The sequence below is a fragment of the Manacus candei genome, unplaced genomic scaffold, assembly GCF_025592945.1.
Source record: "Manacus candei isolate 608988 ecotype Guabito, Panama unplaced genomic scaffold, ASM2559294v1 h1tg000310l, whole genome shotgun sequence".
In the NCBI taxonomy this organism is placed as follows: domain Eukaryota; kingdom Metazoa; phylum Chordata; class Aves; order Passeriformes; family Pipridae; genus Manacus; species Manacus candei.
This window is the reverse complement of record NW_026138358.1, coordinates 47,501-72,500: the sequence shown is the minus strand read 5'-3', so window position 1 is coordinate 72,500 and position 25,000 is coordinate 47,501. Positions and strand designations below refer to the sequence as shown.

General features: G+C 76.7%; 1 protein-coding gene across 1 annotated transcript in view; it reads left to right on the top strand.

Moving 5' to 3' along the window:
• Window positions 1-25,000, top strand: part of LOC127465045 (collagen alpha-1(I) chain-like) — a 65,970-nt gene that overhangs the window by 5,650 nt on the left and 35,320 nt on the right. The window contains exons 6-7 of the mRNA XM_051775542.1: window positions 146-239; window positions 1,823-3,306. Of these exons, the coding sequence (XP_051631502.1) occupies window positions 146-239; window positions 1,823-2,602 (874 nt within the window). The 3' untranslated portion in view covers window positions 2,603-3,306. The remainder of the gene's footprint in view (window positions 1-145; window positions 240-1,822; window positions 3,307-25,000) is intronic.

Below are 25,000 nucleotides of genomic sequence, written 5' to 3'. Positions count from 1 at the left end.
GGGGAGGCGCGCGAGAGCAGGCCGCCTCTCACCTCGACCTAACTGGAGGCGGCGCCCGACAGCGACCCCTTGGCCGACTTCCGGGGCCGGCCGCGACAACACGTCTACCCCGAAAATGCCGCCAGGCGCCTAAGTCCCGCCGGAGCCGGGTAGACCTGGTGGCCCGGAGCCGGGACGCCGGCGGGGCGCAGGCCGGCGTCTGCGGCCGCGGCGGCCGGATCGGCCGGTCCCGGAACCGGGTAGACCTGATGCTCGCCAGCCCCGGAACCGGGTAGACCTGATGCTCGCCAGCATCCGGCGGGGCACGAGGCCGCTCGGCCCCGCTCGAGTGGGGAAACGGGTCGACCCCAAAAACCGGGACAACAGGTCTACCCGCCGAGCACGGACAACAGGTCTACCCGCCGGGCTCGGACACCAGGTCTACCCGCCGGGCTCGGACAAAAGGTCTACCCGCCGGGTCCCGACAAAAGGTCTACCCGCCGGGCTCGGACACCAGGTCTACCCGCCCGACTCGGACACCAGGTCTACCCGCACGGCACGGAACACCGGTCTACCCGCCGGGCTCGGACAGCAGGTCTACCCACCGGGTTCGGACAACAGGTCTACCCGCACGGCACGGAACACCGGTCTACCCGCCGGGTTCGGACACCAGGCCTACCCGCCCGAGTCGGACACCAGGTCTACCCGCACGGCACGGACAACACGTCTACCCGCCGGGTTTAGGCAACAGGTCTACCCACCCGGCTCGCGCACAGGGTCTACCCGCCCGACTCGGACACCAGGTCTACCCGCCCAGCATGGACAACAGGTCTACCCGCCGGGCTCGGGCACCAGGTCTACCCGCCCGGCTCGGACACCAGGTCTACCCGCCGAGCTCGGACAACAGGTCTTCCCACCGGGCTCGGACACCAGGTCTACCCGCCGGGCTCGGACAAAAGGTCTACCCGCCCGGTTCGGACACCAGGTCTACCCGCCGGGCTCGGACAAAAGGTCTACCCGCCCGGTTCGGACACCAGGTCTACCCGCCGGGCTCGGACACCAGGTCTACCCGCCCAGCATGGACACCAGGTCTACCCGCCGGGCTCGGACACCAGGTCTACCCGCCCGACTCGGACACCAGCTCTACCCGCCGGGCACGGACAACAGGTCTACCCGCCGGGCTCGGACAAAAGGTCTACCCGCCGGGCTCGGACAAAAGGTCTACCCGCCCGACTCGGACACCAGGTCTACCCGCCCAGCATGGACAACAGGTCTACCCGCCGGGCTCGGACACCAGGTCTACCCGCCCGGCTCGGACAACAGGTCTACCCGCCGAGCTCGGACAAAAGGTCTACCCGCCCAGCTCGGACAACAGGTCTACCCGCCGGGCTCGGACAAAAGGTCTACCCGCCGGGCTCGGACACCAGGTCTACCCGCCCGGCTCGGACACCAGGTCTACCCGCCGAGCTCGGACAACAGGTCTTCCCGCCGGGCTCGGACACCAGGTCTACCCGCCGGGCTCGGACAAAAGGTCTACCCGCCCGGTTCGGACACCAGGTCTACCCGCCGGGCTCGGACAAAAGGTCTACCCGCCCGGTTCGGACACCAGGTCTACCCGCCGGGCTCGGACACCAGGTCTACCCGCCCAGCATGGACACCAGGTCTACCCGCCGGGCTCGGACACCAGGTCTACCCGCCCGACTCGGACACCAGCTCTACCCGCCGGGCACGGACAACAGGTCTACCCGCCGGGCTCGGACAAAAGGTCTACCCGCCCGACTCGGACACCAGGTCTACCCGCCCGGCTCGGACAACAGGTCTACCCGCCGAGCTCGGACAAAAGGTCTACCCGCCCAGCTCGGACAACAGGTCTACCCGCCGGGCTCGGACAAAAGGTCTACCCGCCGGGCTCGGACACCAGGTCTACCCGCCGGGCTCGGACACCAGGTCTACCCGCCGGGCTCGGACAAAAGGTCTACCCGCCCAGCTCGGACACCAGGTCTACCAGCCCGACTCGGACACCAGGTCTACCCGCCGGGCACGGACAACAGGTCTACCCGCCGGGCTCGGACAAAAGGTCTACCCGCCGGAGTCGGACACCACGTCTACCCGTCGGGCTCGGAACGCAACTCTACCCGCCGGCACCCCCGCCGCCGAGCCCAGTCGGCCGCCGCCCTGCCACCTTAAGAGAGTCCCAGCTACTCCCCCTTTTTACCCACGCCGCAGACAACGCCCTTTCTTTCCCACTCGGAGCCCCGGGCAGAAACGGTGGCGCCTCGGCGTCCGCCGAGGGCCTCGGCTAAGCGCTTGGAACCCGCTCGAGCCGCCCGACTCGGAGAGCGCGTCGAGCCGACGAGCCCGGAAAACAGGTCTACCCGCTGCCCCGGGACACCGGCTCTACCCGCCGGCTTCGGACGAGGGCTCTACCCGCTGGGCACGGACGGCGACTCTACCCGCTGCGCACCTCTGCGGCCGAGCCGAGGCGGCGGCAGCCCTGCCACCCAGGCAGAGGCCCAGTTACTCCCCCCGTTTCCCCGCCCCGCAGAGAACGTCTCTTCTTTCACCCTCGGGGCAGGGGAAAGGCTGCTACGCTCGGAGCGCCGGGCAGAAACCGCAGCGCTAAGCCCCGAGACCGGCTCTAGCCGCTAGGCTCGGACACCGGCTCTTCCCGGCGGCGCCGAGGCGGCCGAGCCCGGTCGGCCGCAGCCGCGCCGCCTAAAGAGAATCCCAGTTACTCCCCCCGCTTCCCCGCCCCGCAGAGAGCGTCTCTTCTTTCACCCTCGGGGCAGGGGAAAGGCTGCTACGCTCGGAGCGCCGGCCAGAAACCGCAGCGCTAAGCCCCGAGACCGGCTCTAGCCGCTAGGCTCGGACACCGGCTCTTCCCGGCGGCGCCGAGGCGGCCGAGCCCGGTCGGCCGCAGCCGCGCCGCCTAAAGAGAGTCCCAGTTACTCCCCCCGCTTCCCCGCCCCGCAGAGAACGTCTCTTCTTTCACCCTCGGGGCAGGGGAAAGCCTTTACGCCGGAGAGCAAGTCTGCCGCAAAGGGCCACGGGAGATGGAGTCTCCGCAACAAGACCCCCGAGAGAGTACTCGACGGAGCATGCCCGCTGGAAGGACTCGCAAAGAACTGTGGGAAATCCGGGAGGTCAGGGCGGGGTCGGAAGGGCACGCCGGCGCGCCAATCGACGGATTTAGCGGCTGCACGCCGTCCGCTCGATCCGCGAATTCGGTGCCACGCTCCGAGCACCGGCCGCAAACAGGTCTACCCGCCGCCGGGCCGGGCCGGGCGGCGGCGCTCCGGCTCCAAGTCCGCTCGCCGGCGGGAACAGGTCTACCCGCCGCCGGGCCGAGCCGGGCGGCGGCGCCCCGGTTCCAAGTCCGCTCGCCGACGGGAACAGGTCTACCCACCACCGGGCCGGACGGCGGCGCCCCGGCTCCAAGTCCGCTCGCCGACGCGAACAGGTCTACCCGCTTCCGGGCCGAGCCGGGCGGCGGCGCTCCGGCTCCAAGTCCGCTCGCCGACGGGAACAGGTCTACCCGCTTCCGGGCCGAGCCGGGCGGCGGCGCCCCGGCTCCAAGTCCGCTCGCCGACGCGAACAGGTCTACCCGCTTCCGGGCCGAGCCGGGCGGCGGCGCTCCGGCTCCAAGTGCGCTCGCCGACGGGAACAGGTCTACCCACCACCGGGCCGGGTGGCGGCGCTCCGGCTCCAAGTCCGCTCGCCGGCGGGAACAGGTCTACCCGCCACCGGACCAGGCCGGCGGCGCCCCGGCTCCAAGTCCGCTCGACGGCGGGAACAGGTCTACCCGCCACCGGGCCGGGCCGGGCGGCGGCGCCGCGGCTCCAAGTCCGCTCGCCGGCGGGAACAGGTCTACCCGCCACCGGGCCGAGCCGGGCGGCGGCGCCCCGGCTTAAAGTCCGCTCGCCGACGGGAACAGGTCTACCTGCCACCGGACCAGGCCGGCGGCGCCCCGGCTCCAAGTCCGCTCGACGGCGGGAACAGGTCTACCCGCCACCGGGCCGGGCCGGGCGGCGGCGCCGCGGCTCCAAGTCCGCTCGACGGCGGGAACAGGTCTACCCGCCACCGGGCCGGGCCGGGCGGCGGCGCCACGGTTCCAAGTCCGCTCGCCGACGGGAACAGGTCTACCCGCTTCCGGGCCGAGCCGGGCGGCGGCGCCCCGGCTCCAAGTCCGCTCGCCGACGCGAACGGGTCTACCCGCTTCCGGGCCGAGCCGGGCGGCGGCGCTCCGGCTCCAAGTCCGCTCGCCGACGCGAACAGGTCTACCCGCTTCCGGGCCGAGCCGGGCGGCGGCGCTCCGGCTCCAAGTCCGCTCGCCGACGCGAACAGGTCTACCCGCCACCGGGCCGGGCCGGGCGGCGGCGCCGCGGCTCCAAGTCCGCTCGACGGCGGGAACAGGTCTACCCGCCACCGGGCCGGGCCGGACGGCGGCGCCCCGGTTCCAAGTCCGCTCGCCGACGGGAACAGGTCTACCCACCACCGGGCCGGACGGCGGCGCCCCGGCTCCAAGTCCGCTCGCCGGCGGGAACAGGTCTACCCGCCACCGGGCCGGACGGCGGCGCCCCGGTTCCAAGTCCGCTCGCCGACGGGAACAGGTCTACCCGCTACCGGGCCGAGCCGGGCGGCGGTGCTCCGGCTCCAAGTCCGCTCGCCGACGCGAACAGGTCTACCCGCTTCCGGGCCGAGCCGGGCGGCGGCGCTCCGGCTCCAAGTCCGCTCGCCGACGGGAACAGGTCTACCCACCACCGGGCAGGACGGCGGCGCCCCGGCTTAAAGTCCGCTCGCCGACGGGAACAGGTCTACCTGCCACCGGACCAGGCCGGCGGCGCCCCGGCTCCAAGTCCGCTCGACGGCGGGAACAGGTCTACCCGCCACCGGGCCGGGCCGGGCGGCGGCGCCCCGGCTCCAAGTCCGCTCGCCGGCGGGAACAGGTCTACCCGCCACCGGGCCGAGCCGGGCGGCGGCGCTCCGGCTCCAAGTCCGCTCGTCGGCGGGAACAGGTCTACCCGCCACCGGGCCGGGCCGGGCGGCGGCGCCGCGGCTCCAAGTCCGCTCGCCGACGCGAACAGGTCTACCCGCTTCCGGGCCGAGCCGGGCGGCGGCGCTCCGGCTCCAAGTCCGCTCGCCGACGGGAACAGGTCTACCCGCTTCCGGGCCGAGCCGGGCGGCGGCGCCCCGGCTCCAAGTCCGCTCGCCGACGCGAACAGGTCTACCCGCTTCCGGGCCGAGCCGGGCGGCGGCGCTCCGGCTCCAAGTGCGCTCGCCGACGGGAACAGGTCTACCCACCACCGGGCCGGGTGGCGGCGCTCCGGCTCCAAGTCCGCTCGCCGGCGGGAACAGGTCTACCCGCCACCGGACCAGGCCGGCGGCGCCCCGGCTCCAAGTCCGCTCGACGGCGGGAACAGGTCTACCCGCCACCGGGCCGGGCCGGGCGGCGGCGCCGCGGCTCCAAGTCCGCTCGACGGCGGGAACAGGTCTACCCGCCACCGGGCCGGGCCGGGCGGCGGCGCCACGGTTCCAAGTCCGCTCGCCGACGGGAACAGGTCTACCCGCTTCCGGGCCGAGCCGGGCGGCGGCGCCCCGGCTCCAAGTCCGCTCGCCGACGCGAACAGGTCTACCCGCTTCCGGGCCGAGCCGGGCGGCGGCGCTCCGGCTCCAAGTCCGCTCGCCGACGCGAACAGGTCTACCCGCTTCCGGGCCGAGCCGGGCGGCGGCGCTCCGGCTCCAAGTCCGCTCGCCGACGGGAACAGGTCTACCCACCACCGGGCAGGACGGCGGCGCCCCGGCTTAAAGTCCGCTCGCCGACGGGAACAGGTCTACCTGCCACCGGACCAGGCCGGCGGCGCCCCGGCTCCAAGTCCGCTCGACGGCGGGAACAGGTCTACCCGCCACCGGGCCGGGCCGGGCGGCGGCGCCCCGGCTCCAAGTCCGCTCGCCGGCGGGAACAGGTCTACCCGCCACCGGGCCGAGCCGGGCGGCGGCGCTCCGGCTCCAAGTCCGCTCGTCGGCGGGAACAGGTCTACCCGCCACCGGGCCGGGCCGGGCGGCGGCGCCGCGGCTCCAAGTCCGCTCGCCGACGCGAACAGGTCTACCCGCTTCCGGGCCGAGCCGGGCGGCGGCGCTCCGGCTCCAAGTCCGCTCGCCGACGGGAACAGGTCTACCCGCTTCCGGGCCGAGCCGGGCGGCGGCGCCCCGGCTCCAAGTCCGCTCGCCGACGCGAACAGGTCTACCCGCTTCCGGGCCGAGCCGGGCGGCGGCGCTCCGGCTCCAAGTGCGCTCGCCGACGGGAACAGGTCTACCCACCACCGGGCCGGGTGGCGGCGCTCCGGCTCCAAGTCCGCTCGCCGGCGGGAACAGGTCTACCCGCCACCGGACCAGGCCGGCGGTGCCCCGGCTCCAAGTCCGCTCGACGGCGGGAACAGGTCTACCCGCCACCGGGCCGGGCCGGGCGGCGGCGCCGCGGCTCCAAGTCCGCTCGACGGCGGGAACAGGTCTACCCGCCACCGGGCCGGGCCGGGCGGCGGCGCCACGGTTCCAAGTCCGCTCGCCGACGGGAACAGGTCTAGCCGCTTCCGGGCCGAGCCGGGCGGCGGCGCCCCGGCTCCAAGTCCGCTCGCCGACGCGAACAGGTCTACCCGCTTCCGGGCCGAGCCGGGCGGCGGCGCTCCGGCTCCAAGTCCGCTCGCCGACGGGAACAGGTCTAGCCGCTTCCGGGCCGAGCCGGGCGGCGGCGCCCCGGCTCCAAGTCCGCTCGCCGACGCGAACAGGTCTACCCGCTTCCGGGCCGAGCCGGGCGGCGGCGCTCCGGCTCCAAGTCCGCTCGCCGACGCGAACAGGTCTACCCGCTTCCGGGCCGAGCCGGGCGGCGGCGCTCCGGCTCCAAGTCCGCTCGCCGACGCGAACAGGTCTACCCGCCACCGGGCCGGGCCGGGCGGCGGCGCCGCGGCTCCAAGTCCGCTCGACGGCGGGAACAGGTCTACCCGCCACCGGGCCGGGCCGGACGGCGGCGCCCCGGTTCCAAGTCCGCTCGCCGACGGGAACAGGTCTACCCACCGCCGGGCCGGACGGCGGCGCCCCGGCTCCAAGTCCGCTCGCCGGCGGGAACAGGTCTACCCGCTTCCGGGCCGAGCCGGGCGGCGGCGCCCCGGCTCCAAGTCCGCTCGCCGACGCGAACAGGTCTACCCGCTTCCGGGCCGAGCCGGGCGGCGGCGCTCCGGCTCCAAGTGCGCTCGCCGACGGGAACAGGTCTACCCACCACCGGGCCGGGTGGCGGCGCCCCGGCTCCAAGTCCGCTCGACGGCGGGAACAGGTCTACCCGCCACCGGGCCGGGCCGGGCGGCGGCGCCCCGGCTCCAAGTCCGCTCGCCGGCGGGAACAGGTCTACCCGCCACCGGGCCGAGCCGGGCGGCGGCGCTCCGGCTCCAAGTCCGCTCGTCGGCGGGAACAGGTCTACCCGCCACCGGGCCGGGCCGGGCGGCGGCGCCGCGGCTCCAAGTCCGCTCGCCGACGCGAACAGGTCTACCCGCTTCCGGGCCGAGCCGGGCGGCGGCGCTCCGGCTCCAAGTCCGCTCGCCGACGGGAACAGGTCTACCCGCTTCCGGGCCGAGCCGGGCGGCGGCGCCCCGGCTCCAAGTCCGCTCGCCGACGCGAACAGGTCTACCCGCTTCCGGGCCGAGCCGGGCGGCGGCGCTCCGGCTCCAAGTGCGCTCGCCGACGGGAACAGGTCTACCCACCACCGGGCCGGGTGGCGGCGCTCCGGCTCCAAGTCCGCTCGCCGGCGGGAACAGGTCTACCCGCCACCGGACCAGGCCGGCGGCGCCCCGGCTCCAAGTCCGCTCGACGGCGGGAACAGGTCTACCCGCCACCGGGCCGGGCCGGGCGGCGGCGCCGCGGCTCCAAGTCCGCTCGACGGCGGGAACAGGTCTACCCGCCACCGGGCCGGGCCGGGCGGCGGCGCCACGGTTCCAAGTCCGCTCGCCGACGGGAACAGGTCTAGCCGCTTCCGGGCCGAGCCGGGCGGCGGCGCCCCGGCTCCAAGTCCGCTCGCCGACGCGAACAGGTCTACCCGCTTCCGGGCCGAGCCGGGCGGCGGCGCTCCGGCTCCAAGTCCGCTCGCCGACGCGAACAGGTCTACCTGCTTCCGGGCCGAGCCGGGCGGCGGCGCTCCGGCTCCAAGTCCGCTCGCCGACGCGAACAGGTCTACCCGCCACCGGGCCGGGCCGGGCGGCGGCGCCCCGGTTCCAAGTCCGCTCGCCGACGGGAACAGGTCTACCCACCGCCGGGCCGGACGGCGGCGCTCCGGCTCCAAGTCCGCTCGCCGACGGGAACAGGTCTACCCGCTTCCGGGCCGAGCCGGGCGGCGGCGCCCCGGCTCCAAGTCCGCTCGCCGACGCGAACAGGTCTACCCGCTTCCGGGCCGAGCCGGGCGGCGGCGCTCCGGCTCCAAGTGCGCTCGCCGACGGGAACAGGTCTACCCACCACCGGGCCGGGTGGCGGCGCTCCGGCTCCAAGTCCGCTCGCCGGCGGGAACAGGTCTACCCGCCACCGGGCCGAGCCGGGCGGCGGCGCCCCGGCTTAAAGTCCGCTCGCCGACGGGAACAGGTCTACCTGCCACCGGACCAGGCCGGCGGCGCCCCGGCTCCAAGTCCGCTCGACGGCGGGAACAGGTCTACCCGCCACCGGGCCGGGCCGGGCGGCGGCGCCGCGGCTCCAAGTCCGCTCGACGGCGGGAACAGGTCTACCCGCCACCGGGCCGGGCCGGGCGGCGGCGCCACGGTTCCAAGTCCGCTCGCCGACGGGAACAGGTCTACCCGCTTCCGGGCCGAGCCGCGCGGCGGCGCCCCGGCTCCAAGTCCGCTCGCCGACGCGAACAGGTCTACCCGCTTCCGGGCCGAGCCGGGCGGCGGCGCTCCGGCTCCAAGTCCGCTCGCCGACGCGAACAGGTCTACCCGCTTCCGGGCCGAGCCGGGCGGCGGCGCTCCGGCTCCAAGTCCGCTCGCCGACGCGAACAGGTCTACCCGCCACCGGGCCGGGCCGGGCGGCGGCGCCACGGTTCCAAGTCCGCTCGCCGACGGGAACAGGTCTACCCACCACCGGGCCGGACGGCGGCGCCCCGGCTCCAAGTCCGCTCGCCGGCGGGAACAGGTCTACCCACCACCGGGCCGGGTGGCGGCGCTCCGGCTCCAAGTCCGCTCGCCGGCGGGAACAGGTCTACCCGCCACCGGGCCGAGCCGGGCGGCGGCGCCCCGGCTTAAAGTCCGCTCGCCGACGGGAACAGGTCTACCTGCCACCGGACCAGGCCGGCGGCGCCCCGGCTCCAAGTCCGCTCGACGGCGGGAACAGGTCTACCCGCCACCGGGCCGGGCCGGGCGGCGGCGCCGCGGCTCCAAGTCCGCTCGACGGCGGGAACAGGTCTACCCGCCACCGGGCCGGGCCGGGCGGCGGCGCCACGGTTCCAAGTCCGCTCGCCGACGGGAACAGGTCTACCCACCACCGGGCCGGACGGCGGCGCCCCGGCTCCAAGTCCGCTCGCCGGCGGGAACAGGTCTACCCGCCACCGGGCCGGACGGCGGCGCCCCGGTTCCAAGTCCGCTCGCCGACGGGAACAGGTCTACCCGCTACCGGGCCGAGCCGGGCGGCGGTGCTCCGGCTCCAAGTCCGCTCGCCGACGCGAACAGGTCTACCCGCTTCCGGGCCGAGCCGGGCGGCGGCGCTCCGGCTCCAAGTCCGCTCGCCGACGCGAACAGGTCTACCCGCTTCCGGGCCGAGCCGGGCGGCGGCGCTCCGGCTCCAAGTGCGCTCGCCGACGGGAACAGGTCTACCCACCACCGGGCCGGGCCGGGCGGCGGCGCCGCGGCTCCAAGTCCGCTCGCCGGCGGGAACAGGTCTACCCGCCACCGGACCAGGCCGGCGGCGCCCCGGCTCCAAGTCCGCTCGCCGACGGGAACAGGTCTACCCGCTTCCGGGCCGAGCCGGGCGGCGGCGCCCCGGCTCCAAGTCCGCTCGCCGACGCGAACAGGTCTACCCGCTTCCGGGCCGAGCCGGGCGGCGGCGCTCCGGCTCCAAGTCCGCTCGCCGACGCGAACAGGTCTACCCGCTTCCGGGCCGAGCCGGGCGGCGGCGCTCCGGCTCCAAGTCCGCTCGCCGACGGGAACAGGTCTACCCACCACCGGGCAGGACGGCGGCGCCCCGGCTTAAAGTCCGCTCGCCGACGGGAACAGGTCTACCTGCCACCGGACCAGGCCGGCGGCGCCCCGGCTCCAAGTCCGCTCGACGGCGGGAACAGGTCTACCCGCCACCGGGCCGGGCCGGGCGGCGGCGCCCCGGCTCCAAGTCCGCTCGACGGCGGGAACAGGTCTACCCGCCACCGGGCCGAGCCGGGCGGCGGCGCTCCGGCTCCAAGTCCGCTCGTCGGCGGGAACAGGTCTACCCGCCACCGGGCCGGGCCGGGCGGCGGCGCCGCGGCTCCAAGTCCGCTCGCCGACGCGAACAGGTCTACCCGCTTCCGGGCCGAGCCGGGCGGCGGCGCTCCGGCTCCAAGTCCGCTCGCCGACGGGAACAGGTCTACCCGCTTCCGGGCCGAGCCGGGCGGCGGCGCCCCGGCTCCAAGTCCGCTCGCCGACGCGAACAGGTCTACCCGCTTCCGGGCCGAGCCGGGCGGCGGCGCTCCGGCTCCAAGTGCGCTCGCCGACGGGAACAGGTCTACCCACCACCGGGCCGGGTGGCGGCGCTCCGGCTCCAAGTCCGCTCGCCGGCGGGAACAGGTCTACCCGCCACCGGACCAGGCCGGCGGTGCCCCGGCTCCAAGTCCGCTCGACGGCGGGAACAGGTCTACCCGCCACCGGGCCGGGCCGGGCGGCGGCGCCGCGGCTCCAAGTCCGCTCGACGGCGGGAACAGGTCTACCCGCCACCGGGCCGGGCCGGGCGGCGGCGCCACGGTTCCAAGTCCGCTCGCCGACGGGAACAGGTCTAGCCGCTTCCGGGCCGAGCCGGGCGGCGGCGCCCCGGCTCCAAGTCCGCTCGCCGACGCGAACAGGTCTACCCGCTTCCGGGCCGAGCCGGGCGGCGGCGCTCCGGCTCCAAGTCCGCTCGCCGACGGGAACAGGTCTAGCCGCTTCCGGGCCGAGCCGGGCGGCGGCGCCCCGGCTCCAAGTCCGCTCGCCGACGCGAACAGGTCTACCCGCTTCCGGGCCGAGCCGGGCGGCGGCGCTCCGGCTCCAAGTCCGCTCGCCGACGCGAACAGGTCTACCCGCTTCCGGGCCGAGCCGGGCGGCGGCGCTCCGGCTCCAAGTCCGCTCGCCGACGCGAACAGGTCTACCCGCCACCGGGCCGGGCCGGGCGGCGGCGCCGCGGCTCCAAGTCCGCTCGACGGCGGGAACAGGTCTACCCGCCACCGGGCCGGGCCGGACGGCGGCGCCCCGGTTCCAAGTCCGCTCGCCGACGGGAACAGGTCTACCCACCGCCGGGCCGGACGGCGGCGCCCCGGCTCCAAGTCCGCTCGCCGGCGGGAACAGGTCTACCCGCTTCCGGGCCGAGCCGGGCGGCGGCGCCCCGGCTCCAAGTCCGCTCGCCGACGCGAACAGGTCTACCCGCTTCCGGGCCGAGCCGGGCGGCGGCGCTCCGGCTCCAAGTGCGCTCGCCGACGGGAACAGGTCTACCCACCACCGGGCCGGGTGGCGGCGCCCCGGCTCCAAGTCCGCTCGACGGCGGGAACAGGTCTACCCGCCACCGGGCCGGGCCGGGCGGCGGCGCCCCGGCTCCAAGTCCGCTCGCCGGCGGGAACAGGTCTACCCGCCACCGGGCCGAGCCGGGCGGCGGCGCTCCGGCTCCAAGTCCGCTCGTCGGCGGGAACAGGTCTACCCGCCACCGGGCCGGGCCGGGCGGCGGCGCCGCGGCTCCAAGTCCGCTCGCCGACGCGAACAGGTCTACCCGCTTCCGGGCCGAGCCGGGCGGCGGCGCTCCGGCTCCAAGTCCGCTCGCCGACGGGAACAGGTCTACCCGCTTCCGGGCCGAGCCGGGCGGCGGCGCCCCGGCTCCAAGTCCGCTCGCCGACGCGAACAGGTCTACCCGCTTCCGGGCCGAGCCGGGCGGCGGCGCTCCGGCTCCAAGTGCGCTCGCCGACGGGAACAGGTCTACCCACCACCGGGCCGGGTGGCGGCGCTCCGGCTCCAAGTCCGCTCGCCGGCGGGAACAGGTCTACCCGCCACCGGACCAGGCCGGCGGCGCCCCGGCTCCAAGTCCGCTCGACGGCGGGAACAGGTCTACCCGCCACCGGGCCGGGCCGGGCGGCGGCGCCGCGGCTCCAAGTCCGCTCGACGGCGGGAACAGGTCTACCCGCCACCGGGCCGGGCCGGGCGGCGGCGCCACGGTTCCAAGTCCGCTCGCCGACGGGAACAGGTCTAGCCGCTTCCGGGCCGAGCCGGGCGGCGGCGCCCCGGCTCCAAGTCCGCTCGCCGACGCGAACAGGTCTACCCGCTTCCGGGCCGAGCCGGGCGGCGGCGCTCCGGCTCCAAGTCCGCTCGCCGACGCGAACAGGTCTACCTGCTTCCGGGCCGAGCCGGGCGGCGGCGCTCCGGCTCCAAGTCCGCTCGCCGACGCGAACAGGTCTACCCGCCACCGGGCCGGGCCGGGCGGCGGCGCCCCGGTTCCAAGTCCGCTCGCCGACGGGAACAGGTCTACCCACCGCCGGGCCGGACGGCGGCGCTCCGGCTCCAAGTCCGCTCGCCGACGGGAACAGGTCTACCCGCTTCCGGGCCGAGCCGGGCGGCGGCGCCCCGGCTCCAAGTCCGCTCGCCGACGCGAACAGGTCTACCCGCTTCCGGGCCGAGCCGGGCGGCGGCGCTCCGGCTCCAAGTGCGCTCGCCGACGGGAACAGGTCTACCCACCACCGGGCCGGGTGGCGGCGCTCCGGCTCCAAGTCCGCTCGCCGGCGGGAACAGGTCTACCCGCCACCGGGCCGAGCCGGGCGGCGGCGCCCCGGCTTAAAGTCCGCTCGCCGACGGGAACAGGTCTACCCGCTTCCGGGCCGAGCCGGGCGGCGGCGCTCCGGCTCCAAGTCCGCTCGCCGACGGGAACAGGTCTAGCCGCTTCCGGGCCGAGCCGGGCGGCGGCGCCCCGGCTCCAAGTCCGCTCGCCGACGCGAACAGGTCTACCCGCTTCCGGGCCGAGCCGGGCGGCGGCGCTCCGGCTCCAAGTCCGCTCGCCGACGCGAACAGGTCTACCCGCTTCCGGGCCGAGCCGGGCGGCGGCGCTCCGGCTCCAAGTCCGCTCGCCGACGCGAACAGGTCTACCCGCCACCGGGCCGGGCCGGGCGGCGGCGCCGCGGCTCCAAGTCCGCTCGACGGCGGGAACAGGTCTACCCGCCACCGGGCCGGGCCGGACGGCGGCGGCGCCCCGGTTCCAAGTCCGCTCGCCGACGGGAACAGGTCTACCCACCCGCCGGGCCGGACGGCGGCGGCCCCGGCTCCAAGTCCGCTCGCCGGCGGGAACAGGTCTACCCGCTTCCGGGCCGAGCCGGGCGGCGGCGCCCCGGCTCCAAGTCCGCTCGCCGACGCGAAACAGGTCTACCCGCTTCCGGGCCGAGCCGGGCGGCGGCGCTCCGGCTCCAAGTGCGCTCGCCGACGGGAACAGGTCTACCCACCACCGGGCCGGGTGGCGGCGCCCCGGCTCCAAGTCCGCTCGACGGCGGGAACAGGTCTACCCGCCACCGGGCCGGGCCGGGCGGCGGCGCCCCGGCTCCAAGTCCGCTCGCCGACGCGAACAGGTCTACCCGCTTCCGGGCCGAGCCGGGCGGCGGCGCTCCGGCTCCAAGTCCGCTCGCCGACGGGAACAGGTCTACCCGCTTCCGGCCGAGCCGGGCGGCGGCGCCCCGGCTCCAAGTCCGCTCGCCGACGCGAACAGGTCTACCCGCTTCCGGGCCGAGCCGGGCGGCGGCGCTCCGGCTCCAAGTGCGCTCGCCGACGGGAACAGGTCTACCCACCACCGGGCCGGGTGGCGGCGCTCCGGCTCCAAGTCCGCTCGCCGGCGGGAACAGGTCTACCCGCCACCGGACCAGGCCGGCGGCGCCCCGGCTCCAAGTCCGCTCGACGGCGGGAACAGGTCTACCCGCCACCGGGCCGGGCCGGCGGCGGCGCCGCGGCTCCAAGTCCGCTCGACGGCGGGAACAGGTCTACCCGCCACCGGGCCGGGCCGGGCGGCGGCGCCACGGTTCCAAGTCCCGCTCGCCGACGGGAACAGGTCTAGCCGCTTCCGGGCCGAGCCGGGCGGCGGCGCCCCGGCTCCAAGTCCGCTCGCCGACGCGAACAGGTCTACCCGCTTCCGGGCCGAGCCGGGCGGCGGCGCTCCGGCTCCAAGTCCGCTCGCCGACGCGAACAGGTCTACCTGCTTCCGGGCCGAGCCGGGCGGCGGCGCTCCGGCTCCAAGTCCGCTCGCCGACGCGAACAGGTCTACCCGCCACCGGGCCGGGCCGGGCGGCGGCGCCCCGGTTCCAAGTCCGCTCGCCGACGGGAACAGGTCTACCCACCGCCGGGCCGGACGGCGGCGCTCCGGCTCCAAGTCCGCTCGCCGACGGGAACAGGTCTACCCGCTTCCGGGCCGAGCCGGGCGGCGGGCGCCCCGGCTCCAAGTCCGCTCGCCGACGCGAACAGGTCTACCCGCTTCCGGGCCGAGCCGGGCGGCGGCGCTCCGGCTCCAAGTGCGCTCGCCGACGGGAACAGGTCTACCCACCACCGGGCCGGGTTGGCGGCGCTCCGGCTCCAAGTCCGCTCGCCGGCGGGAACAGGTCTACCCGCCACCGGGCCGAGCCGGGCGGCGGCCGCCCCGGCTTAAAGTCCGCTCGCCGACGGGAACAGGTCTACCTGCCACCGGACCAGGCCGGCGGCGCCCCGGCTCCAAGTCCGCTCGACGGCGGGAACAGGTCTACCCGCCACCGGGCCGGGCCGGGCGGGCGGCGCCGCGGCTCCAAGTCCGCTCGACGGCGGGAACAGGTCTACCCGCCACCGGGCCGGGCCGGGCGGCGGCGCCACGGTTCCAAGTCCGCTCGCCGACGGGAACAGGTCTACCCGCTTCCGGGCCGAGCCGCGCGGCGGCGCCCCGGCTCCAAGTCCGCTCGCCGACGCGAACAGGTCTACCCGCTTCCGGGCCGAGCCGGGCGGCGGCGCTCCGGCTCCAAGTCCGCTCGCCGACGCGAACAGGTCTACCCGCTTTCCGGGCCGAGCCGGGCGGCGGCGCTCCGGCTCCAAGTCCGCTCGCCCGACGCGAACAGGGTCTACCCGCCACCGGGCCGGGCCGGGCGGCGGCGCCACGGTTCCAAGTCCGCTCGCCGACGGGAACAGGTCTACCCACCACCGGGCCGGACGGCGGCGCCCCGGCTCCAAGTCCGCTCGCCGGCGGGAACAGGTCTACCCACCACCGGGCCGGGTGGCGGCGCTCCGGCTCCAAGTCCGCTCGCCGGCGGGAACAGGTCTACCCGCCACCGGGCCGAGCCGGGCGGCGGCGCCCCGGCTTAAAGTCCGCTCGCCGACGGGAACAGGTCTACCTGCCACCGGACCAGGCCGGCGGCGCCCCGGCTCCAAGTCCGCTCGACGGCGGGAACAGGTCTACCCGCCACCGGGCCGGGCCGGGCGGCGGCGCCGCGGCTCCAAGTCCGCTCGACGGCGGGAACAGGTCTACCCGCCACCGGGCCGGGCCGGGCGGCGGCGCCACGGTTCCAAGTCCGCTCGCCGACGGGAACAGGTCTACCCACCACCGGGCCGGACGGCGGCGCCCCGGCTCCAAGTCCGCTCGCCGGCGGGAACAGGTCTACCCGCCACCGGGCCGGACGGCGGCGCCCCGGTTCCAAGTCCGCTCGCCGACGGGAACAGGTCTACCCGCTACCGGGCCGAGCCGGGCGGCGGTGCTCCGGCTCCAAGTCCGCTCGCCGACGCGAACAGGTCTACCCGCTTCCGGGCCGAGCCGGGCGGCGGCGCTCCGGCTCCAAGTCCGCTCGCCGACGCGAACAGGTCTACCCGCTTCCGGGCCGAGCCGGGCGGCGGCGCTCCGGCTCCAAGTGCGCTCGCCGACGGGAACAGGTCTACCCACCACCGGGCCGGGTGGCGGCGCTCCGGCTCCAAGTCCGCTCGCCGGCGGGAACAGGTCTACCCGCCACCGGACCAGGCCGGCGGCGCCCCGGCTCCAAGTCCGCTCGACGGCGGGAACAGGTCTACCCGCCACCGGGCCGGGCCGGGCGGCGGCGCCGCGGCTCCAAGTCCGCTCGACGGCGGGAACAGGTCTACCCGCCACCGGGCCGGGCCGGGCGGCGGCGCCACGGTTCCAAGTCCGCTCGCCGACGGGAACAGGTCTAGCCGCTTCCGGGCCGAGCCGGGCGGCGGCGCCCCGGCTCCAAGTCCGCTCGCCGACGCGAACAGGTCTACCCGCTTCCGGGCCGAGCCGGGCGGCGGCGCTCCGGCTCCAAGTCCGCTCGCCGACGGGAACAGGTCTAGCCGCTTCCGGGCCGAGCCGGGCGGCGGCGCCCCGGCTCCAAGTCCGCTCGCCGACGCGAACAGGTCTACCCGCTTCCGGGCCGAGCCGGGCGGCGGCGCTCCGGCTCCAAGTCCGCTCGCCGACGCGAACAGGTCTACCCGCTTCCGGGCCGAGCCGGGCGGCGGCGCTCCGGCTCCAAGTCCGCTCGCCGACGCGAACAGGTCTACCCGCCACCGGGCCGGGCCGGGCGGCGGCGCCGCGGCTCCAAGTCCGCTCGACGGCGGGAACAGGTCTACCCGCCACCGGGCCGGGCCGGACGGCGGCGCCCCGGTTCCAAGTCCGCTCGCCGACGGGAACAGGTCTACCCACCGCCGGGCCGGACGGCGGCGCCCCGGCTCCAAGTCCGCTCGCCGGCGGGAACAGGTCTACCCGCTTCCGGGCCGAGCCGGGCGGCGGCGCCCCGGCTCCAAGTCCGCTCGCCGACGCGAACAGGTCTACCCGCTTCCGGGCCGAGCCGGGCGGCGGCGCTCCGGCTCCAAGTGCGCTCGCCGACGGGAACAGGTCTACCCACCACCGGGCCGGGTGGCGGCGCCCCGGCTCCAAGTCCGCTCGACGGCGGGAACAGGTCTACCCGCCACCGGGCCGGGCCGGGCGGCGGCGCCCCGGCTCCAAGTCCGCTCGCCGGCGGGAACAGGTCTACCCGCCACCGGGCCGAGCCGGGCGGCGGCGCTCCGGCTCCAAGTCCGCTCGTCGGCGGGAACAGGTCTACCCGCCACCGGGCCGGGCCGGGCGGCGGCGCCGCGGCTCCAAGTCCGCTCGCCGACGCGAACAGGTCTACCCGCTTCCGGGCCGAGCCGGGCGGCGGCGCTCCGGCTCCAAGTCCGCTCGCCGACGGGAACAGGTCTACCCGCTTCCGGGCCGAGCCGGGCGGCGGCGCCCCGGCTCCAAGTCCGCTCGCCGACGCGAACAGGTCTACCCGCTTCCGGGCCGAGCCGGGCGGCGGCGCTCCGGCTCCAAGTGCGCTCGCCGACGGGAACAGGTCTACCCACCACCGGGCCGGGTGGCGGCGCTCCGGCTCCAAGTCCGCTCGCCGGCGGGAACAGGTCTACCCGCCACCGGACCAGGCCGGCGGCGCCCCGGCTCCAAGTCCGCTCGACGGCGGGAACAGGTCTACCCGCCACCGGGCCGGGCCGGGCGGCGGCGCCGCGGCTCCAAGTCCGCTCGACGGCGGGAACAGGTCTACCCGCCACCGGGCCGGGCCGGGCGGCGGCGCCACGGTTCCAAGTCCGCTCGCCGACGGGAACAGGTCTAGCCGCTTCCGGGCCGAGCCGGGCGGCGGCGCCCCGGCTCCAAGTCCGCTCGCCGACGCGAACAGGTCTACCCGCTTCCGGGCCGAGCCGGGCGGCGGCGCTCCGGCTCCAAGTCCGCTCGCCGACGCGAACAGGTCTACCTGCTTCCGGGCCGAGCCGGGCGGCGGCGCTCCGGCTCCAAGTCCGCTCGCCGACGCGAACAGGTCTACCCGCCACCGGGCCGGGCCGGGCGGCGGCGCCCCGGTTCCAAGTCCGCTCGCCGACGGGAACAGGTCTACCCACCGCCGGGCCGGACGGCGGCGCTCCGGCTCCAAGTCCGCTCGCCGACGGGAACAGGTCTACCCGCTTCCGGGCCGAGCCGGGCGGCGGCGCCCCGGCTCCAAGTCCGCTCGCCGACGCGAACAGGTCTACCCGCTTCCGGGCCGAGCCGGGCGGCGGCGCTCCGGCTCCAAGTGCGCTCGCCGACGGGAACAGGTCTACCCACCACCGGGCCGGGTGGCGGCGCTCCGGCTCCAAGTCCGCTCGCCGGCGGGAACAGGTCTACCCGCCACCGGGCCGAGCCGGGCGGCGGCGCCCCGGCTTAAAGTCCGCTCGCCGACGGGAACAGGTCTACCTGCCACCGGACCAGGCCGGCGGCGCCCCGGCTCCAAGTCCGCTCGACGGCGGGAACAGGTCTACCCGCCACCGGGCCGGGCCGGGCGGCGGCGCCGCGGCTCCAAGTCCGCTCGACGGCGGGAACAGGTCTACCCGCCACCGGGCCGGGCCGGGCGGCGGCGCCACGGTTCCAAGTCCGCTCGCCGACGGGAACAGGTCTACCCGCTTCCGGGCCGAGCCGCGCGGCGGCGCCCCGGCTCCAAGTCCGCTCGCCGACGCGAACAGGTCTACCCGCTTCCGGGCCGAGCCGGGCGGCGGCGCTCCGGCTCCAAGTCCGCTCGCCGACGCGAACAGGTCTACCCGCTTCCGGGCCGAGCCGGGCGGCGGCGCTCCGGCTCCAAGTCCGCTCGCCGACGCGAACAGGTCTACCCGCCACCGGGCCGGGCCGGGCGGCGGCGCCACGGTTCCAAGTCCGCTCGCCGACGGGAACAGGTCTACCCACCACCGGGCCGGACGGCGGCGCCCCGGCTCCAAGTCCGCTCGCCGGCGGGAACAGGTCTACCCACCACCGGGCCGGGTGGCGGCGCTCCGGCTCCAAGTCCGCTCGCCGGCGGGAACAGGTCTACCCGCCACCGGGCCGAGCCGGGCGGCGGCGCCCCGGCTTAAAGTCCGCTCGCCGACGGGAACAGGTCTACCTGCCACCGGACCAGGCCGGCGGCGCCCCGGCTCCAAGTCCGCTCGACGGCGGGAACAGGTCTACCCGCCACCGGGCCGGGCCGGGCGGCGGCGCCGCGGCTCCAAGTCCGCTCGACGGCGGGAACAGGTCTACCCGCCACCGGGCCGGGCCGGGCGGCGGCGCCACGGTTCCAAGTCCGCTCGCCGACGGGAACAGGTCTACCCACCACCGGGCCGGACGGCGGCGCCCCGGCTCCAAGTCCGCTCGCCGGCGGGAACAGGTCTACCCGCCACCGGGCCGGACGGCGGCGCCCCGGTTCCAAGTCCGCTCGCCGACGGGAACAGGTCTACCCGCTACCGGGCCGAGCCGGGCGGCGGTGCTCCGGCTCCAAGTCCGCTCGCCGACGCGAACAGGTCTACCCGCTTCCGGGCCGAGCCGGGCGGCGGCGCTCCGGCTCCAAGTCCGCTCGCCGACGGGAACAGGTCTACCCACCACCGGGCAGGACGGCGGCGCCCCGGCTTAAAGTCCGCTCGCCGACGGGAACAGGTCTACCTGCCACCGGACCAGGCCGGCGGCGCCCCGGCTCCAAGTCCGCTCGACGGCGGGAACAGGTCTACCCGCCACCGGGCCGGGCCGGGCGGCGGCGCCCCGGCTCCAAGTCCGCTCGCCGGCGGGAACAGGTCTACCCGCCACCGGGCCGAGCCGGGCGGCGGCGCTCCGGCTCCAAGTCCGCTCGTCGGCGGGAACAGGTCTACCCGCCACCGGGCCGGGCCGGGCGGCGGCGCCGCGGCTCCAAGTCCGCTCGCCGACGCGAACAGGTCTACCCGCTTCCGGGCCGAGCCGGGCGGCGGCGCTCCGGCTCCAAGTCCGCTCGCCGACGGGAACAGGTCTACCCGCTTCCGGGCCGAGCCGGGCGGCGGCGCCCCGGCTCCAAGTCCGCTCGCCGACGCGAACAGGTCTACCCGCTTCCGGGCCGAGCCGGGCGGCGGCGCTCCGGCTCCAAGTGCACTCGCCGACGGGAACAGGTCTACCCACCACCGGGCCGGGTGGCGGCGCTCCGGCTCCAAGTCCGCTCGCCGGCGGGAACAGGTCTACCCGCCACCGGACCAGGCCGGCGGCGCCCCGGCTCCAAGTCCGCTCGACGGCGGGAACAGGTCTACCCGCCACCGGGCCGGGCCGGGCGGCGGCGCCGCGGCTCCAAGTCCGCTCGCCGACGCGAACAGGTCTACCCGCTTCCGGGCCGAGCCGGGCGGCGGCGCTCCGGCTCCAAGTGCGCTCGCCGACGGGAACAGGTCTACCCGCTTCCGGGCCGAGCCGGGCGGCGGCGCCCCGGCTCCAAGTCCGCTCGCCGACGCGAACAGGTCTACCCGCTTCCGGGCCGAGCCGGGCGGCGGCGCTCCGGCTCCAAGTGCGCTCGCCGACGGGAACAGGTCTACCCACCACCGGGCCGGGTGGCGGCGCTCCGGCTCCAAGTCCGCTCGCCGGCGGGAACAGGTCTACCCGCCACCGGACCAGGCCGGCGGCGCCCCGGCTCCAAGTCCGCTCGACGGCGGGAACAGGTCTACCCGCCACCGGGCCGGGCCGGGCGGCGGCGCCGCGGCTCCAAGTCCGCTCGACGGCGGGAACAGGTCTACCCGCCACCGGGCCGGGCCGGGCGGCGGCGCCACGGTTCCAAGTCCGCTCGCCGACGGGAACAGGTCTAGCCGCTTCCGGGCCGAGCCGGGCGGCGGCGCCCCGGCTCCAAGTCCGCTCGCCGACGCGAACAGGTCTACCCGCTTCCGGGCCGAGCCGGGCGGCGGCGCTCCGGCTCCAAGTCCGCTCGCCGACGCGAACAGGTCTACCTGCTTCCGGGCCGAGCCGGGCGGCGGCGCTCCGGCTCCAAGTCCGCTCGCCGACGCGAACAGGTCTACCCGCCACCGGGCCGGGCCGGGCGGCGGCGCCGCGGCTCCAAGTCCGCTCGACGGCGGGAACAGGTCTACCCGCCACCGGGCCGGGCCGGACGGCGGCGCCCCGGTTCCAAGTCCGCTCGCCGACGGGAACAGGTCTACCCACCGCCGGGCCGGACGGCGGCGCTCCGGCTCCAAGTCCGCTCGCCGACGGGAACAGGTCTACCCGCTTCCGGGCCGAGCCGGGCGGCGGCGCCCCGGCTCCAAGTCCGCTCGCCGACGCGAACAGGTCTACCCGCTTCCGGGCCGAGCCGGGCGGCGGCGCTCCGGCTCCAAGTGCGCTCGCCGACGGGAACAGGTCTACCCACCACCGGGCCGGGTGGCGGCGCTCCGGCTCCAAGTCCGCTCGCCGGCGGGAACAGGTCTACCCGCCACCGGGCCGAGCCGGGCGGCGGCGCCCCGGCTTAAAGTCCGCTCGCCGACGGGAACAGGTCTACCTGCCACCGGACCAGGCCGGCGGCGCCCCGGCTCCAAGTCCGCTCGACGGCGGGAACAGGTCTACCCGCCACCGGGCCGGGCCGGGCGGCGGCGCCGCGGCTCCAAGTCCGCTCGACGGCGGGAACAGGTCTACCCGCCACCGGGCCAGGCCGGGCGGCGGCGCCACGGTTCCAAGTCCGCTCGCCGACGGGAACAGGTCTACCCGCTTCCGGGCCGAGCCGCGCGGCGGCGCCCCGGCTCCAAGTCCGCTCGCCGACGCGAACAGGTCTACCCGCTTCCGGGCCGAGCCGGGCGGCGGCGCTCCGGCTCCAAGTCCGCTCGCCGACGCGAACAGGTCTACCCGCTTCCGGGCCGAGCCGGGCGGCGGCGCTCCGGCTCCAAGTCCGCTCGCCGACGCGAACAGGTCTACCCGCCACCGGGCCGGGCCGGGCGGCGGCGCCACGGTTCCAAGTCCGCTCGCCGACGGGAACAGGTCTACCCACCACCGGGCCGGACGGCGGCGCCCCGGCTCCAAGTCCGCTCGCCGGCGTGAACAGGTCTACCCACCACCGGGCCGGGTGGCGGCGCTCCGGCTCCAAGTCCGCTCGCCGGCGGGAACAGGTCTACCCGCCACCGGGCCGAGCCGGGCGGCGGCGCCCCGGCTTAAAGTCCGCTCGCCGACGGGAACAGGTCTACCTGCCACCGGACCAGGCCGGCGGCGCCCCGGCTCCAAGTCCGCTCGACGGCGGGAACAGGTCTACCCGCCACCGGGCCGGGCCGGGCGGCGGCGCCGCGGCTCCAAGTCCGCTCGACGGCGGGAACAGGTCTACCCGCCACCGGGCCGGGCCGGGCGGCGGCGCCACGGTTCCAAGTCCGCTCGCCGACGGGAACAGGTCTACCCGCTTCCGGGCCGAGCCGCGCGGCGGCGCCCCGGCTCCAAGTCCGCTCGCCGACGCGAACAGGTCTACCCGCTTCCGGGCCGAGCCGGGCGGCGGCGCTCCGGCTCCAAGTCCGCTCGCCGACGGGAACAGGTCTACCCGCTTCCGGGCCGAGCCGGGCGGCGGCGCCCCGGCTCCAAGTCCGCTCGCCGACGCGAACAGGTCTACCCGCTTCCGGGCCGAGCCGGGCGGCGGCGCTCCGGCTCCAAGTGCGCTCGCCGACGGGAACAGGTCTACCCACCACCGGGCCGGGTGGCGGCGCTCCGGCTCCAAGTCCGCTCGCCGGCGGGAACAGGTCTACCCGCCACCGGACCAGGCCGGCGGCGCCCCGGCTCCAAGTCCGCTCGACGGCGGGAACAGGTCTACCCGCCACCGGGCCGGGCCGGGCGGCGGCGCCGCGGCTCCAAGTCCGCTCGACGGCGGGAACAGGTCTACCCGCCACCGGGCCGGGCCGGGCGGCGGCGCCACGGTTCCAAGTCCGCTCGCCGACGGGAACAGGTCTAGCCGCTTCCGGGCCGAGCCGGGCGGCGGCGCCCCGGCTCCAAGTCCGCTCGCCGACGCGAACAGGTCTACCCGCTTCCGGGCCGAGCCGGGCGGCGGCGCTCCGGCTCCAAGTCCGCTCGCCGACGCGAACAGGTCTACCTGCTTCCGGGCCGAGCCGGGCGGCGGCGCTCCGGCTCCAAGTCCGCTCGCCGACGCGAACAGGTCTACCCGCCACCGGGCCGGGCCGGGCGGCGGCGCCGCGGCTCCAAGTCCGCTCGACGGCGGGAACAGGTCTACCCGCCACCGGGCCGGGCCGGACGGCGGCGCCCCGGTTCCAAGTCCGCTCGCCGACGGGAACAGGTCTACCCACCGCCGGGCCGGACGGCGGCGCTCCGGCTCCAAGTCCGCTCGCCGACGGGAACAGGTCTACCCGCTTCCGGGCCGAGCCGGGCGGCGGCGCCCCGGCTCCAAGTCCGCTCGCCGACGCGAACAGGTCTACCCGCTTCCGGGCCGAGCCGGGCGGCGGCGCTCCGGCTCCAAGTGCGCTCGCCGACGGGAACAGGTCTACCCACCACCGGGCCGGGTGGCGGCGCTCCGGCTCCAAGTCCGCTCGCCGGCGGGAACAGGTCTACCCGCCACCGGGCCGAGCCGGGCGGCGGCGCCCCGGCTTAAAGTCCGCTCGCCGACGGGAACAGGTCTACCTGCCACCGGACCAGGCCGGCGGCGCCCCGGCTCCAAGTCCGCTCGACGGCGGGAACAGGTCTACCCGCCACCGGGCCGGGCCGGGCGGCGGCGCCGCGGCTCCAAGTCCGCTCGACGGCGGGAACAGGTCTACCCGCCACCGGGCCAGGCCGGGCGGCGGCGCCACGGTTCCAAGTCCGCTCGCCGACGGGAACAGGTCTACCCGCTTCCGGGCCGAGCCGCGCGGCGGCGCCCCGGCTCCAAGTCCGCTCGCCGACGCGAACAGGTCTACCCGCTTCCGGGCCGAGCCGGGCGGCGGCGCTCCGGCTCCAAGTCCGCTCGCCGACGCGAACAGGTCTACCCGCTTCCGGGCCGAGCCGGGCGGCGGCGCTCCGGCTCCAAGTCCGCTCGCCGACGCGAACAGGTCTACCCGCCACCGGGCCGGGCCGGGCGGCGGCGCCACGGTTCCAAGTCCGCTCGCCGACGGGAACAGGTCTACCCACCACCGGGCCGGACGGCGGCGCCCCGGCTCCAAGTCCGCTCGCCGGCGTGAACAGGTCTACCCACCACCGGGCCGGGTGGCGGCGCTCCGGCTCCAAGTCCGCTCGCCGGCGGGAACAGGTCTACCCGCCACCGGGCCGAGCCGGGCGGCGGCGCCCCGGCTTAAAGTCCGCTCGCCGACGGGAACAGGTCTACCTGCCACCGGACCAGGCCGGCGGCGCCCCGGCTCCAAGTCCGCTCGACGGCGGGAACAGGTCTACCCGCCACCGGGCCGGGCCGGGCGGCGGCGCCGCGGCTCCAAGTCCGCTCGACGGCGGGAACAGGTCTACCCGCCACCGGGCCGGGCCGGGCGGCGGCGCCACGGTTCCAAGTCCGCTCGCCGACGGGAACAGGTCTACCCACCACCGGGCCGGACGGCGGCGCCCCGGCTCCAAGTCCGCTCGCCGGCGGGAACAGGTCTACCCGCCACCGGGCCGGACGGCGGCGCCCCGGTTCCAAGTCCGCTCGCCGACGGGAACAGGTCTACCCGCTTCCGGGCCGAGCCGGGCGGCGGCGCCCCGGCTCCAAGTCCGCTCGCCGACGCGAACAGGTCTACCCGCTTCCGGGCCGAGCCGGGCGGCGGCGCTCCGGCTCCAAGTCCGCTCGCCGACGGGAACAGGTCTACCCACCACCGGGCAGGACGGCGGCGCCCCGGCTTAAAGTCCGCTCGCCGACGGGAACAGGTCTACCTGCCACCGGACCAGGCCGGCGGCGCCCCGGCTCCAAGTCCGCTCGACGGCGGGAACAGGTCTACCCGCCACCGGGCCGGGCCGGGCGGCGGCGCTCCGGGTCCAAGTCCGCTCGCCGGCGGGAACAGGTCTACCCGCTACCGGGCCGAGCCGCGGCGCTCAGGCTCTAAGTCCTCCCGGCGGCAACAGGTCTACCTCCACCCGGCCGAGCCGCGGCGCTCAGGCTCTAAGTCCCCTCGGCGGCAACAGGTCTACCCCGCCTCTAAGGCCAGCC